Consider the following 17277-nt stretch of genomic DNA (forward strand, 5'->3'; position numbering starts at 1 on the left):
TTGACCTCAGCGAAAATTAGTTCCCGTTTGCCGCTGAGTGTAAACAACACCTAAATAATTGATATCCATCTCAGAACATGCTGAGTAAATAAGGCTACAGGCTTCAAACAACAACTGAGGCCAAGTTGGTAATGAGTGAGACTCCTTTCATCTGTAATAAAATTACCAGCGGTGCAGAGTCAGAAGAGAAACTGATGGATGGACGTGTTTGGATCAGAATCACAGTGAAGACTGATGAGTTTGTTTTAATCAGGAATAGTGAAAGGAAAAGATTAAAAAGATGATTTAATGACTACATAAAGTGGAAATGGTACTTTTTCCCTTTTCCACAAAGGTTTTTTGTTCTCAGAGAGGAAAAAGAAAAACAACCAGCCAACAACAACAGAAGAGCTCCAAGAGTCCAATTAATGTTGATGCAGGTATGAATCAGTGTGTGAAGCCGTTCAAAAACACCTGCAGTGGAGTAGTCGCTGTTTGTCATCCCCCAAAAGATCAGTAGGAAGAAAATATCTCAGGAAAAGGATCAACGTTTGGATTCTTTGCACTTGCTGCAACTTTTTCCATGTATTTTCTAATACTGGAGGTTTTTTTTTATTCTCTCCTTTATGTCAAATCCTATAAATGATGCAAAACATCAAGAATTCAAGACAGGATGGAAAGAAACCACCACAACTCTATATCAGGTTAGAATGAAAACTGACCTCTTGCAGGGCTCGGGGAGGAAGCCTCCTCTCAGACGGACCTCCCACCACACTGACGCGAACCAGCACATGATTCCTCTCCACTGACAGACTGTCGATGATGAATCCCCTGATGAAGGCACAAGGGGATGAGACAAAGATGGCCGTCTTAGATTGAATGATGCCAAAAAAAACAACAAAAATTGCAACGGACTCGTGACTAATCTTATAAATATTCATGCTGAAGATAGACATCTGGAATAAAGGATTAAAGAAGAAAGACATTAAGCTTCTCGAGCACAATAACACACGTACAAATAAATAAAAATCCATTTTTAACACTTTTGATAGACAAGGTCATGCAAATTAAAATTGCAACAGAATCATTAACACTTCAAAACGTTGCCCAATTTAGAAAAGTTCAGACAAGAGTCTTTGAAAAGTCCCAAAACTTTGCAGAGAGATTGAAGCCTCTGGCTGCGGCCGTATCATTGCTGCAAGGTAAGTTAGAGAAGAAAGAGATGAGATTTCCATGTTGAATTTTCAGATAAGATCAGAGAACATTACGATTATAAAGGCACTTTAGGGTCGCAGGGTGTCAGCCTCGCTGGATAGTTCCTATAGATGAGGCAATTTGGACTCCAAATTGGTAATAAAAAAAGGACTATATTCTTGTACAGTGCTCCTTCCAAGAGTTTGCCACAAGATGTAATTCGCATCATTTTTTCAAGCAATAAAAAGTCACATTACCCATGGTTCAAACAATTGAAGTAGAATAAAAATGTGCAGATTGTTCTTAAATAAGCAGTTTCGGCGAGAATTTGGGTGTCATTGATATTTAAAAATAAAAAAAAAGGTTAGAGCATCAAAGGAATAAAGAGGGTTGGATGGGTAAAGGATAAAACAAAAGAAGAGGAGGATGACTCAAGAGTGAGATGCCAAGAAGTAAAGTTCAGATGACATTGAAGTGAAAGAGGAGGAGGAGGAGAGGAGGGCAAAGGGAAGAGAAGTTGATGATAATGGGAGCACGAGGGGGAGGAGAGGGCAGGAAAGAGAGATGGGAGGATAAATTAACAAGTCATCATTCTCCAAAATTGAGCCAGCACTCAGACATGCGGTGTGAGTTGGCATTTCAGGGCCATTTCCATTCATAACCGATAGCTGTGGCTCCGCCGCCCATTACAAAAGAGAGAGAGAGGCTCTTCAACACCCACTTCTCACAAATGGCCTTTTCACTTTCCTTCTGCTTTATTTCATTTTATTTGTGACAAGGCAAACAAACAAACAATTTCTCATCCTGACCGATGATTACATTTGAAAGTGTTCTGTCATATCAGGATGATGCAGAGAGGAGCAAAAAGCTTTTTTTTTTTCTGAATGAGGACCACGGAGAATGACTTTGTGAGAGCTGAACACGCTCCATGTGGAGGATATTGAAATGTCCCGATGTCTGACATAACTTCCTTTAGGTTCACCTTGCTCTGCACCGGGAGTAGATTGAACTTTCTAGAAAAACACACTTTGACATTAATGTTTAGAAAAAAGTCAAATTGCAGAAAGTGCATTAAAGGAACAGTTCAGTTCAGCACTCGGGGAAATATCATTTTATTAAGTTATTTAAGTTAGATTAGAAAATCAATATCCCCTTCATACTGTACCTGTGTGGCTGGATTCATGATGTTGGAAACTGAGTGTAGCAGCACAGAAATAGTTCTATATACAGGATATCCCGATACATAACATTGTTATATTATACAACCAAGATTAAACATTTTAATTCCTAAAGGTTATGTGGTGCTAGAGAATCCTTGAATTGACCCTTCGCGTAAGCCCCGCCCCCTTGGTTACTGTTGCTACGCCGGGCAAGCTTTCACTCCCAGCCATGCTCCTGGCAGTATTTGGTATCGATTTCAAAGGAAACATCAGCAAATTTCTGGATAAACTGTTCTGAGATAATAGAGAGAAGAAGTCACAAAGATCATTCAGAGTTTTCAGTGACGTGACTCACGCAGGAGGATAAAACATTTGTTCAACGACAGGACTGGACAATGTACAGAGCAGCAGTAAGGGCTGGTCATTTTACCGTCTATCAACCCACGAAGACTTAGGTCATCTCACTGGTTGTCAAACTGCAAGTTTTTGGGCTTGTGAACCACATACAGCTTTCGCTGCTGTTTTTTTTTCTCCCACCGCTGTATCAGTCAGTGAAAGCAGTCCCTGCCTGGAGGATCCCTCGCCTAAAAGTCCAGGTAAAAGCCGTAAAAGTACAGCTGTCATTTCGGATGTGAACATATGGTTATCCCCATATTTACGTCGAAAAAAAAGTCCGCTCGTATCTGAACATCTCTATATTGCTTCTGCCGCCGCCGCTGCCGCCACCGTAGTAGCAGCAGCAGCAGCAACATCCTTCTCTACAAACAAATGTTTTTCGTCCTAGTCTCAAAATGTGTCCACAAAAGCAAACGTAATGACTCAACTGCCGAAAGCTTGCCAGGCCTATAGTTACGGTTGCTAACGTAGGATTGGACAATAGCCGTTTGTGGGAGGAGTTGGCGAAGGGTCAATTGGGTGCCAGACTCAAATACCATCAAAGAGTCCAGTGTGGCACTGACGATCGCTAAACAATCCTCACTCAGCCACATTTTTTCCTCATTTCTTTTGATTTTAAAACATTTAACATCTCTACACTTTTGATGGACATGTAACAAACTAATGAGTCCAACTTCTCAGATAGTTCCCCCAGCTATAAAGTTGTTGACTTCCCATCTATCTATCTCAACTACCCCTTAAATCTATTCATAAAAAGAGATTGGCATTTTATTTATTTAACTTTTCAATGATATCTAAATATTTATCTCCCCACATTACTGTATGCTATTACGCCTTTTGTGTAGTAGAATTTCATTGAGAACCTAAAATCTCCCTCATTTTAAGTCTTTAACAGTCAAAATGTAAACTATTCAAAGTAAAAACAAAAGAATTAGTGTTCATAAATCAGATCGAATAACTGAGAAATGAAATAGAGAATCTTTGAATTTGGAGATTACCCCTACTTTCACTTTTTATGCTAAGTTAAGCTAAGATAACCAGCTCCATACCTCAGCTTTACACTGAATGCACAAAGATGACACTGATATTGATCTTCATAGAAAGTGAATAAACATGTTCCCTAAAATGAAGTAACTGTTTTCTTGCAGTCAAATAAAGCTTGAGATCTAAAAGCTTCTCAAGCTTTAGCTACAACCACTACAGAGCTTCAGTCAAAACACGGCTCTGATGTCAAAGATTATGACAAAAGACAGAAATGAAACACATAATAAATAGTTTTGAATCGACTCTACTGCAGGATTTATAGCAGAACTGAAGTTGCTACGAACTAGAGTTTTATTTTTGGAAGTTACAAAAGGACAGTCAGGCCGATCTCTGCAAAGGAACTGATGCCCGAATGCAAAGTGTGTGTTGATGAGTTCATACCCTTCACTGGAGTCTGGTTCGGTGGCGTTCTCCCTCTGACTCTGCAGCAGCATGGAGCAGATGTTGTACTGGCTCTCCAGCAGCAGAAACGAGTCCAGGTTACAGCAGAGGACGCTGAGCAGCCTTCGTCAAACAAACACAGACAGACAACAAAAACAACAAAAATACATTAAAACACAGAGAGGACTGGCACTGTGAGATACAGTAACATAAACAGCAGCACAGAGTTTTAAGTATTGTGGCATAAACTGCTACAACGGCCCAGAACTGAGCATTTGGACTCCGGCTGTCTATTTCCTCTGGCGTCCTATGTCTGCAAGCGCTGGATCAGTCAACAAATTTTTCCTCCACCAGCTTGCCGTAGCCAATTGTAAGCTTTGTTAAGTAGGAGCCCTTGGGAAAAGCTTCACGGTTCATTTTCAGTTACTGGTAATAACACCAGGCTGAAGCAGCAGGCTGCTGAGCTCCAGTGGTGTTTTGAGAAACTAAAGAAAAAGTAAGAGCCTGAGAAAGCTTTCTGCTTTATACGCTCCATTATCTGCAGAGAGAGGGGGGGGGGGGAGCTTCATCAAAGCTTTTAAGGCTTGCATCAACTTAAGCATTACTACTGGTCACACTTAAATTGGGGAAATTATTTATAAAATCATTGAAAATCCCAAGTGAGAATCCACCTCCTCCCAGCTGCACCAGAGCTGCTTCTGCTGAGCGTCATCAACATCCTCCAACATACGCAACCGTACAGGTTGATACTATTTTTTTATTCTTCTTTCCTCTTGCTTTTAACTTTTTTGTTTTTATGCTGTTTTATGCTGTTCTTTTTAAATGTTTTGTCTTTATGTAAAGCACATTGAGTTGCCATGGTATGAATTGCGCTACTGTATATAAATAAAGATGACTTTCCTTGTCTTACAAACCTCAGCAGTGTCTCCTGTTTACTACTGCATGCTCTTATCGTTGCCATGGCTACTGTAATAACGGTCATGACTTCGGTTGGTTTAGGCACTAAAAGTACTACTAAACGTGTAGTACCTCCTCAGCAGAACCCAACTTTATCCAATGGTTATTATGGATAATGGAAGCAACATAAACTTAACTGCTGGTTTCACATGGGAATCGAACACTTTCCTGTTTCATACTCATGTGTTTCGTTGACACAACTTCCTCCTGACGTGGACTTTACCTCTCTATAATACGTCGAACTGTTCCTGTCATAATTACTACAGCCACTAGGTGTCGCCCGGCACCAAAACATAACTATGGAGCATTACTACCTGCTGCACTTTGCCCCTAAAATTTGAGACAGTGCAAGTACATTTTTCTACTTGTGAATGTGCAACCAGTAAATTTGCCAAATTGTGAGTTCAAAGAATCTGGAATCTGTCATTATAGATAGGCAGGCGAATGTATGTGAATGAAAAGGAAATGTGAATATTTGCTTTGCAAGTTCATTAAAAGTGTGTGCCCCAAACTTTTCTGCTTGCACTTTTAAAATTTGAAGTTAGGGGCCAGAGCTCCCTACGTAGCAGACTGGATCTCATTTCTTTCATCTCTATGCAAACCTAAATGAAAAAGACACACCTTGTGGTTTTAGAAGGGAGACAATTACTTAATTACGTACAGTAAATACTGTATGTCTTCCCAGTTCTATATCAATGCTATTTAGTGTATTGTGATATGATTGAGTATGAATCAAACAAACAGGATATAAATGCAATTCGAGCCTTTATGCTTGGCCAGGCGAATGCAATCTTCACCCACTCACACGAGAGTGGTATTGACCTTCTTAATCTAACTGGACCCAGAACCCGGGGCTGGTTTATTTATCCGTCCAGCCTCACAGTTGTTGTCAACACACAAACACAGATGCTTGGAATACTGTGTGACCATCAGAAATTTGATTATGTTCTTTCCAGAAATGGCTAATTGCCTTTTACCCCCCCAAGGCGAGCCCGTCTAAAGTGACACATTTCTTCACTGACTGGGCCATTATTCAGCTAACAGGCAGGCGGCAAAGCAACGTAACACGGTTATATTAGGATGACTCAACCACTTCTGTCTGAGCTGAATCAATAGTGTTGTCTCTGACCTTCCTCTGGAATCTAATGCAGATAGTCTGATGTTTAAAGTCATTTGAGGTTTTAAATCAGTCTCATACAGCTTTACATACGTGCATTTCCATTCACATAAGTAATCAAAAACAACAAATGAACAGAAATGTCAAGTCTATTTTTAAACACTTGAAATTCTTTTTAAAATGACCACTTGTATCCCAGTTTTACAAAATGTCATTTCAATTTCTATTCGTACATTTATGTGCATGCGTTGTGTCTTGTGAGTCCTTGGGAAAAAACGCCTCTCCTTTCAAGCAGCTGCTTCGTTTCCTGATGTGCTGGGCAGTTGCTCGGACTGCGGTTTGATTGACAGCTCTACTCACTCCGTCTGACAGCAGCACAGCAAGAGGCTGAGAGTCTGTCAGGCCTTCTGACCTCGCCCAGTTTGAGACAATGAACTAGAGAACCAGGACATGCCTCCAACCTTGTAGCCAGCGGGTGGTGGTTCATTGGAAGGATTATCTTTATCATAAGTTCATCGGCTGATTTCCTTTTTTCTTTTCTTTATTTTTTTAAACTTAAAGGGATAGTTCAACATTTTGGCAAATTGGCCCATTGCCATAATCCCTATAGCAGTAGGTTCGTTACCTTTATTTGTCGGTGCAAGCTATTTTTAGAACGGCGGAGCAGAGCCGTGAGCTGCTCAGAGCTACGCTACGGAGGCTAATGCGATTTCTTGGTTTTCCTCATCAAACTCATCAAATACACAATCCAACAACTCCAAAACGCTCTGGTGGACAAGTTGTGACCTGCACATTCACCACGCTATGAGATAATAACAGAACGTTACAAGACAGAGTTGTTTTCGAGGCAAATGCAGAGACTGCTTGCTGAAAAACTGTCCCAGAAGGCAACGCGCATCAGCGGTTTTGCATGAATTTACCTCTAAAACAACTCTTGTCTCATAACGCGCTGTTATTATCTCATAGTGTGGCAAGGGGGCCAATTTGCCAAAATGTTGAACTATACCTTTAAACTTAATCAATTACTTGAGTAAATCACCATCATAATAACTTCAAGCTGAAATGATCAAACAGCCTGTTTTCTTCAAGCCGAAGTCAAAACATTCAGATATTGTTGGACGCAGTCGATTCATCAGTTCCTCATCAAAACTGTTGCAAATTCATTTTTGCTATCAACAAATCAGTTGATTGGCTGTTTCATCTCGATTTACTTGTTAATTTCAGACACTGTTGGGTTGCAGACCACTGCTGCTTTAATAACATAACCTCTGACTGAACTCTGCTCGCTGCCAGAATTCATTTCTATTCCGTTTTTGTCACGAATGGACAAATTTGTTCATAAGTCCAATCGTCTGCCTCTGAGCAAAGTGTTACTGTAAATGCACTCGGTGGATGACGAGACACAATAAACTGCCTACTTAGCTCCACGGGAGGCCAAACACCCTGATGTGGGTAATGTGCACACGCTAATTAACGGCACAAAGTAGGACAGTGGGGCAGCGGCGCTAAACCGGCATAAGCTGCAGTCTGAAACAGAAAGTCGATGACCACATTCAGTCAGAGTGATTGGAGATTATTTCCTGCGTGAAGTCAAGTGTCCTATTTATGAATAAAGACATTTATATTCAAATTTGGACACAGAGGAAGAAAGACGGAGAAACGCCAAGGCTGGGAGGTGGAGATTACAGTACAGAAGCCCGGCTGCGATCCATCACCTCCAGAATCCGACTTGTTATTCGTGGCCGACCAGGAGTTTCCCTCACTCCATCTTTGACGTTGACGGACACGCAGCGAAACGCCCATTTATGACAGATGATTATGAGCCGGCACGCATCAGAAGACTTGAGTTTAAACCAATTAAAACCCCAAGAGTAATTTTCTTGCCAGAATGACCGACGATCATTACCACTGATTGATTAGCCACGCTCTATGTGAGACGCAAATGGTCAATAATTTTGTTGGGGTATACAGCAGGCAGTCGGGAGATCATTTAGAAGTTGTAGTGATGGGAATGTTTATAATTGATTCATCATAAAATCTATTAATAACTAGACTCATGAAGAGAAAATCTCTGGAAATGTGAACCTATGGAATTCATTTCCATAAGTTTGTGGAAATGCCAAAACAGAGATAAACAGTTTTTCCTGTTCAAACTGGTGCACCACCACTCTGCACAATGAAAACAAGTGCTTTGAGTTAATGATCTGCACATATCAAGGTGGCAGCGTGAAAAGCCCGGAGGCGGTGCGTCGTCAAAGCTCGATTAGAAGCTTCATTTGGGGCCTCGGCAACAACATGCAGATCCCACCAACGCCATGAAACTTCACTATACGGTGGGGAATCTCTGCTTTTTAATCTGTCGTTACTGAGCCTGAAACAACAGAAAAGTAATGAGCTTGGCTTGTTTCGTCCACCTCGGGCTGCTTTCACATACCGACTTGTTTGATGCCATGAAATGTTTATGATCTTTTATTTATTACGTACTAATCTATTTAGATCTTGTTTACTTTGAACAGTTGAACAAAAAAAAAGCTCTCTGACCTGATACAGTAGAAAGACTTTTCTCTGGTCCTATTAAAGGGATACTTCACCCAAAATTGATAATTCACATTCCGTGTTTACATCATACATCCAATGGTTAAATACGGCTAAAAACAGAGATTGCATTCATTTTTTCTAAACAACTTTTCCATGTGGCGGCTTCAGGACACTTGGGTCAGTACAGACGAGCAGTATGGAGGTATCTGGATGTTTCATAGTGTCCGCCGCCAGTATATGAAAATCCGTTGCCAGCCCAGCCGGACCCCCCCTGGAACTCCTAAAGCGTTTTGATGAAAAATCAAACGAAAATTGAAAATGAAAATTGAAAATTGATTTTTGGGTGAAGTATCCCTTTAAGTCTGTGCAGTACCTGTTCAGTTCTCATCTGCAAGGATGTCACCTTGACCTGAAAAGCTCTGGACCGTCCTGCAGTACAAATACAATCTTCATCATCTCTGGATTGCAGATGGAAGAAGCACTATAGCGAGTGTTGATATTTAGAGTGATGGCAACTCTGGTCTTATGATCATATTAATAAAAATGTGCAGCAGCAGCAGCAGCAGCAGAAGATACACACTCAAAGTGTTCAGAGCCATCAACAGAAGTGGAAGCAGAGTGTCGGCATCCAAACAATTTACACAGGGGGCAAAAAAAAAGGAGGAGGAGGAGGAGGAGGAAGGGTGCCATGACAACAAAGAGGCTTTTAGCAACAAGGGAAGGGGGCTGAGGCATTTTGGCTCATTAGCTTGTGAAGATCAAGAGGGGTGGAAATTGTGCCTCCGTTTTTTTCCTTGTTCAAACGGGCCCTGCACTCGAGAAACGCTCAGTTTGTGTTTGTTTGATTAGATTTGGGCTGAATATGATAGAAAAGGTCAGAAATGTTTGGGGATATTAACGTGGTAAGAGTGGAAGCCAAGGCTGAGTTCAAATGGCTTCATGGAAACCTCTTACGGCAGCCAACTGCAGGATCGCTCCAATTTCATGAAAATTGTAATAAAAATCTGTTGGCTGCTTCAAGGATAAATTCAAACAATATTTTCATTTTTGTAACAATTTTTCTAGCAACAAATCCCTCGAAAAGATTAAAAACAACTCTAAATTTGGCCAAATGAATATTTAAAATCCACCATGCAACTAAACTATAAACAGAGCCATCTATCTCTTTATACACCGTGTACACTCACTTATCACTTATAATTGTTTATTGCACCAATATGACTCTCATCATTATCCTCGTTTCATTGCTCTTATGTGACGTCTGATATTATGTTTCTACAACATAAGCAATATATTATTTTATTGCGCTTTTATTGCACTAACATTATGAGTATTATATAATAATCATCGCAACATGTACAGCTCATTTTGGTCTTTATATATTATTATTATTGTATAATCAGTACCATAATGTTTACAGTTTGTGTTACTTTTTTCATATTTAATTTCCTCTATTGTGACTCTGCTTCTCTATATGCTTCTGCAAATTGCCTCTGGGGAACAAATAAACTGTTCTGAATTGAACTGAATTGAAAACTAACAAGTGCCTCAGAGCTCCATTGTTGTCCAAAAACAATTAAAAAAACAACGTAATTGACCCACACAGTGTCGCTGGTTGACATGCCCGGTCACGGTCACAGCGGTTTATTTTGAGTCAATTCCAGATGCACCAGCCCGCTGCTATAAATGCTTACTGTGCATTAAAAGTGCAGCTGAAGAGAGAGAGACCATCAAATGCACTATTCTGCTGTTTGAGTCATGTTTTCTGAGAGCCACTCTGAGCCACTACACGTCTGTCTGTGATCCATTTTTAAACATTCATGTCTACGGTAGGAACTGGTGGACTTGGAGTAAAGCTGGAAAGTATGAGATTTGTTAACAAAATGAAGGAAAAAAAAGAAAAACTGAATAACGCCAGCCTTGTCCTTTTCAACAAGCACCACATCTCATAAAATACAAGCACCTTGCTGGCAGGGAACAAATCTGCAGCTAATAAATATGGAGAGTCCATTGGTTGAAAAATACCAGCAAGTAGCTAATTTCCCATCTTTTTAAAGTCCTGTTTTTGTTCAAATCCTGGTGCTGTGTGTTCTGCATTTTTTTATTATTATTATTATTATTCTCCACCCCATCTACATGGCCTCTAAAGAAATATCACACAAAGGGGCAGCGTGTGGTTGTCTGACCTCGAGCCGAGATGAGTTTCTGCTTCTCGTCTAAAGGTGAACACAGAGAGTTCAGAGTCTGTCCATGACGGGATTCATTTTTAAACATGTTTTACAGTATATCTCACAATATGAGAACACAACAGTCTTCTAAATAAGTGCATCTTCTCTAGCTCCCAGTGATGGATTCACAAAGAACACAGGCTCTCTTAATCAGACAGCAGTTGTTTTCCAGGTGTAATTGGCTTCTCCTTCTCCTTCTTCTACATCTCAGTGAAAAATGTAAAAACATGTGCAGCTCCGAGCATCTGGTGAGAGTATGGAGTCAATTATAATTAAATGTTAATGCTACCTGTAATTGCGCCTTATACAAATGATCCTGTGTCAAATAAACAAGCAGAAGAAGAATGGCACACAGAGAAGCTGTGAGAAGAACCAGGAGCAGGTGTTCCTGATGCATGGGTGGGATAATAATAATAATATTATTATCTACAGGAGGGGGGAAGATCACAGAGGGAACAATACCTTGTATAAGTGCAGAAATGTTTTCTTAGATTTCTTTATTATCACAGTTATGTGGTTGTTTGACTTGTGTAGGTTGGATTGTTCTTGTTTTCTACTTAGCTGTAGTGATTTGTTGTTGCTCCGATATACAGTGTGCAGCTTTTTGTACTAACAAAGCAGTTTGGCTTGAATATCAGGAGGGAATCTGTTCCTCTCCTTGTAGACAGTCACAGGAAAATAAATGAAGGCGATAAAAGTGTTCGCTTTATAATTAAACACTGTGATGAATGAGTTCACCCGGGCTCTGCAACTGTGAAAAACAGTAAAGCATATTAATGAGTTCTGTTGTGTGTTAAAAACCACACTACGACTACTACTTACACCTCACTGTTTTGAATTATTTTGTTCCCCCCCACACTTCCAGTGAACAGCCGGCTTCCACAGCAGGACGATGATCCGAAAGCAGATCTTTAAAAAAATCCCAACCATGAGCTCCTTCGGGAAACACAAGCTCAAATTTTTTGGAACAGGAACACAGTTTTACCCGACCTGAACGTTATTGGAAATCTGTGGGTTGATCTAAAAATATCTCAGAACTTGACGTGATCTGCAGCTGAGAGACGCTCTATTCTGAGGAGGTTTCACCCAACGTGATTGCAAGCTGTGATGTCTGCCAAAGGAAGGGCGGTGGTGGTGATGGGAAGGGGGTTGTACTAAGTAGCAGCTTAGATTTAAACTTCTATACATAGAAGATCATTTATATTACAGCCATCAGGATTTTTAACTCTTCCGCAATCAGCTGCTAGACAAATGACTTTCCCTTTGGGGATTAATAAAGTCATTCTTATCTTGTTTTACATGAAACTATTTTAAGTTTTTTTTTAAATGACTTTTTCTCTACATCTGAGAAGAGGCTGTTCATGTGAGCTTGCTGCTGTGATTTCTCTTCAAAGATCAACATACTTTTAGTTAGTTTGTTCGTTTGTCTTTTGTTTGTCTGCTGGTTTGTTTTTATTTTAATGCTCTTTATTTTCACTATGTCTTGTTGTTAGTTGTTTGCTTGTCTTTGTTTTTATTTTAATGCTCTTTCACTATGTAAATGGAAATCTTATGTACAAAGTGTAGGCACTTGTACTTGTAGCATATATTCTATTGTTTTAGACATTGTAGGATACATTTTATCACATACTTCCCCTTTGTATCCTATTTATCTCCCTTGCACATTCCCCTTTGGAGCATCCTGGCAGAAGAATTTCCTTCGGGATGAATAAAGTTCTATCTATCTATCTATCTATCTATCTATCTATCTATCTATCTATCTATCTATCTATCTATCTATCTATCTATCTATCTATCACAATAAGCTATTGCTTCAGCCTACACCTTTTGGTTGCATGTATTACTGACCAATCTATGCATTTTGTCAGTCTATTCTTTTTTTAATCAACCAAATGAATAAATAAACTAAACTAAACTAACTAAACTAAACTAAACTAAACTACTTTTACGATTTTCCGAGGACTTTACTGACCTTATAACTGCAGGGGGCGCTGTTCTCCACTACATACAGTATGAATCAGGCCAGAGCTATGTTTAACAGTATAAACCATGGTGTGATTAATCAGACTAGAGCCTTACAGCACAGAGAAAAGCCCCATGCTGCAGCTGGTACAGTATGTAAGAATCCAGTGTAACATGACAGTGGCACCATGATGAACACTTCATAATGCAACATATCTGCGTGTCGGTGTGTTTCAAACATCCTGCGCCTGAATGAGCGCGCTTGGCTCTGCTCCCTGTGATGGTGTGGCGTGTTAAACTGCTGCATGTTTTACTGGTCTGTGGTGAAGACTCCTCTGCACAGCATCATGACAATAACATGTTGAGCTTGTGAAGTGATGTTCACAAATGATTCAACAAAAAAAAGACTTTGGAGCTGTTAATCAGCTTGTGTAAAAAAAAAAAACCTGTTAAATAAATGAGGCTGATCTGATCCACTCCCACCCTCCAGCTGTAGAGACATCAGTCTGAGGTGATGGATGGAAAACAATCGTTCTTCTCTCACTTTGTGCATCTCTCTGTACAGTATGTGCTGTGAATGAAGAGATTGAACTATAAAATTCACATCCATGAGATTTCCATCATAATATTATGTCACATTCTTCCATGCACCACTCAGGAGTTAGCGATGATAGTTGTGAGTTGTTGTTTTATGTTGCAGCATCATCCAACAAAGCAGATGAAGCCAATACTGATGAAATGAAATGAAGTTTAAGAACCGGCCACCAGCTTTTTATGTCTTTATTTTTATTTTTTTAATAGTTGTTGGACATATTGTTGATTAATCAGTGAGTGTCATGTCCTTGTGTGTAGTTGTTGCTTTAGGGATGATACTTCCCTCTGGGATCAATAAAGCACTGTCTCTATACCATGCTGTCATCTCCCCTCAGGCAGAGGATGATCAGAAAATATAATCAAAACAAGCTGCATAGCATTGTGGGTGATGCAAATTTAAAAAGCTTCAGCATCTTTTGGGTTCAACTGTTGGTAGACATGATGGCCATGTGGCTGTGTGTTGAATAGCAGCTCCTACATTACATGTATGTAACAACTCTACAGCGAAGTCCATTTGAACACTATCAGTTGTCATTTTGGCCAAAAACTTTGAGAATAAACTCAGGGTTCATTTGACAGGACATTTAATTCACTTTTGTCCGCTGCGTTTTGAGATGTGCTGATGATTTTTAATGATGTTTGGGTGACTGTACTTTTTGTATTTTGTATTTTGTATTTTTGGCTTTTGTTATTTGTTTTCATGCTGTCTGGGTTTAGATGAGCCAAACTCTCCAAGCAAGAAAATAAAAAAAAACGAACCACCATAAATCAGCAAGTACTGTAACCTTCACAAGTAGACATCACCGCGTTACCAGCCATTAGTTGATTTAACATATTTATTCCGAAAGTTGTCACTTTGTGGTCGTCGTATTAAGGCGGTAAGACTCGACTGATAGTAAAATGCAACATTTAGCACATTTAACATCCCGCAGTGTTAAATTTTTCCGTTAATCCGTCAGTCTGGGTGGTAAATGAACAGAGCCTCTTGTTCCTTTCACTTAGTTTCTGGATGTTAATAGGAGTGGGCTGACTGACAGGCACACAGAGTGAGTCAGCGTGGCTCCAAACAAGTCAAAGCTATTGTGATTCAGAAAAGCAAATGAATGCACAGCAGCAGCCACCAGAGCTCTGCAGCGCACGCACACACACACAAACACTACACAACACATCTATACCTTTATGCTGCCGATTGCTTTTCAGCTTTTTTGAAGTCATTTCAAAACTGGAGCGCATTAACTTTAACAACAAACCTCAGCTGTAAGGTTACCTAACCTTTAACTGCAGTAGACAGATATTATTACATCCTTCATAGGACAGAATGAGGGCATTAACTTGAACCTCTGAACTCAATCAAACCTTCAATCAAAACTAAAATAGTTCTTCACCTCCATCACTGCCCTAACTCACTTGTTAGGATGTCTGTTCTCCATAAATACAGACGTACACGCTCACATACGCACATTCACACTCAGTACAGCCGAGCTTATTTCTCTCTTATCCACAGAAATCCTTTTCATCAGCCTTTCAGTGCTGGGTAATCAAAGTATAAAGAACCATGTCAGTCTGCTGCTGCTGGAGGCTCAAGTGTGGATGTATGTGTGTGTATGTGTGTGTGTGTGTAGTCACCAAGGTGCTAATCCGATATTGTGTGCTTCCCCACTGATGTTTAGTAATACGGCGAAGAAAGCATCAGTCACTCACTCACCTCAGGCCGAATGTGTGAGACTGCTCATAGTAGAAGAGGGAGTGAATCTTTGCATCTGAATTCACAGCAATCAGCCTGTCAATCAAATCCTGCAAAAAAAAAAAGAGTAGAAAGTAAAAGTGAGAGGCTGTGAAACAGGGAGACGGCGGTTATGGTGCAAAACGAAAACAGTGCGGATATTTACAATGTGTAAAGAAGAAAGTGTACGTCAGCCTCAGTATATTGAGGCTTTAGGAGGTTAAAAGAAAAACAAATGCATGGGGGAGGTGGTTGAAGGTGAAATTAAAAAGTGCAAACATGCCCTCCAATGGCCGAGGGAGGAACTGCATCATATCTGAGCTGCTACAGTGTAAAAAAAAAAAAAAAAATACAACTTACAGGTATGGAAGTGGGCATTTCCCTCAGGGTGTATTCACTCTTATTCGCTAAAGGCTGTCGGCCCAGCAGCTCCCACACCGACTGGGAGGAGGACAGCAGGTTGACCAAGGACAGGAAGGACTGGAGGGGACAAAGAGACAGAAAGACAAAGACAGCAGGGTTATAGAAATCAATAGGGGGAAAAAAAAATAGCTGCAAAGAGTGTGACTGCGGATTTAATCTGTGTCATTATTCATTATTAAGCAATATGTATTTTTGTTTTAGGAATACTCATTATGGGACTGGTTATGAAAACTATAAAAGCAGTTTGTGGCATTGGTCCAATGACGTGCGTAGCTATAAATATAACCCTTTAAATAAAGTACAAGTACTAAAGAGATCCTATGATAGAAGAAAACGTTAATTAGCCTGTTGTAGTTAATGCACAGAACTCCACTGTGTATTTTGTCCTTGATTTAAAAAAAAAAAAGTAATTGATGCAAAAAACCAAAGCAAACATGAAAATGAAAAATACAAAGATGGGCGCACGCTTTTACAGCATCAAATTACATCTCCACATGTGAACATAACACATAACACAGAAGTCCTTCTGTGCTCATTACTGCATCAAGGCAAACAGGGAAATACAAAACACACAGGCATCAAAGGGAAGAAGGAAGGATGACCACACACATGAACACAGCCGCCCACTCACACTACATACATTAAAAAAACAAAATCACATAAAAAGAGCTTGAAAAGGAACAAGCTTTAATGTAAAAATATGTACACAGACTGAGGAGCAGATGAAATATTGACATCTTTAATCTGCTCTTGGCTGTGTAATGTGTCAAAGGTGCGTTACGGACTTCTACATGTTTTATAGTCTGCTTGTGTTTTTTTAATGTGAGATGAATCCAACTGAGAAAAAGGTGAACATCCATGCTACGTGTTCAGTTTGTTTTGTCTCACAGAGGTCAAGGCAGAAAACCTCACATACACATTTAATGGCAATTTTTTTATGTGTGTGTGTGTGTGTTTGCAGCACAGGCTCAGGTCCTGGCTCCTCTGCCGAGCGCTGGCAGCGGGGATGGACCGGGAGGTCTGAGAGCATGTATGTAACCTGGCAGCTGACCCACTGATAAGGCCGGCTTTAAGGTCTCTGGTGGCAGGGCACAGTTGACACTTCACTGGTTGTCTGTATTCACTTGGCTAGTTTCATTGAGAGAAAGAGAGAGAGAGAGAGAGAGAGAGAGAGAGAGAGACGACCTGGCTCCTGTCAGAGGCCGGCATCTCACACACACATACACACACACACACATACATACACAAAAATGGTACTCGTGCTTCGAATTGAATTCTGATCCTGTCCTGGACTGAACTTGGAAATGCTGCCCAAAACTTTAGACTGAGACTTTAGAAAAAACTACTACAGAACAAGTGCAATATAAATGTTAGATTATTTAAATCAGATCAAGAAATGCAGCCTCAGGTTGGCTTTAAAGGGGAACTATGCAAGTTGGACATGTACATTTGTTTTCAATGAAGCCGACGAGAAGGCAATCCATGAAGCGATGTCTGCCTGACGAGGTGGATGAGGTTAACAAGAGATTATGGATCACGGTGTGTGTTTGTGTCGTAGTGCCGTAAAGCAGTCCATGTTTC

At 40.2% G+C, this 17277-nt stretch overlaps 1 protein-coding gene across 6 annotated transcripts in view; it reads right to left on the reverse strand.

Moving 5' to 3' along the window:
• tbc1d32 (TBC1 domain family, member 32) overlaps window positions 1-17277 on the reverse strand; it is a 104883-nt gene that overhangs the window by 45281 nt on the left and 42325 nt on the right. For all 6 annotated transcript variants that reach the window (XM_085770337.1, XM_085770336.1, XM_085770335.1 and 3 more), the window contains exons 22-25: window positions 15634-15753; window positions 15256-15344; window positions 4155-4277; window positions 702-810 (exon numbers count right to left, since the gene is read on the reverse strand). In XM_085770337.1, coding sequence (XP_085626463.1) covers window positions 702-810; window positions 4155-4277; window positions 15256-15344; window positions 15634-15753 — 441 coding nt within the window. The remainder of the gene's footprint in view (window positions 1-701; window positions 811-4154; window positions 4278-15255; window positions 15345-15633; window positions 15754-17277) is intronic.

The sequence above is a fragment of the Trachurus japonicus genome, chromosome 24, assembly GCF_045865225.1.
Source record: "Trachurus japonicus isolate A0001 chromosome 24, Traja_1.0".
In the NCBI taxonomy this organism is placed as follows: Eukaryota; Metazoa; Chordata; class Actinopteri; order Carangiformes; family Carangidae; genus Trachurus; species Trachurus japonicus.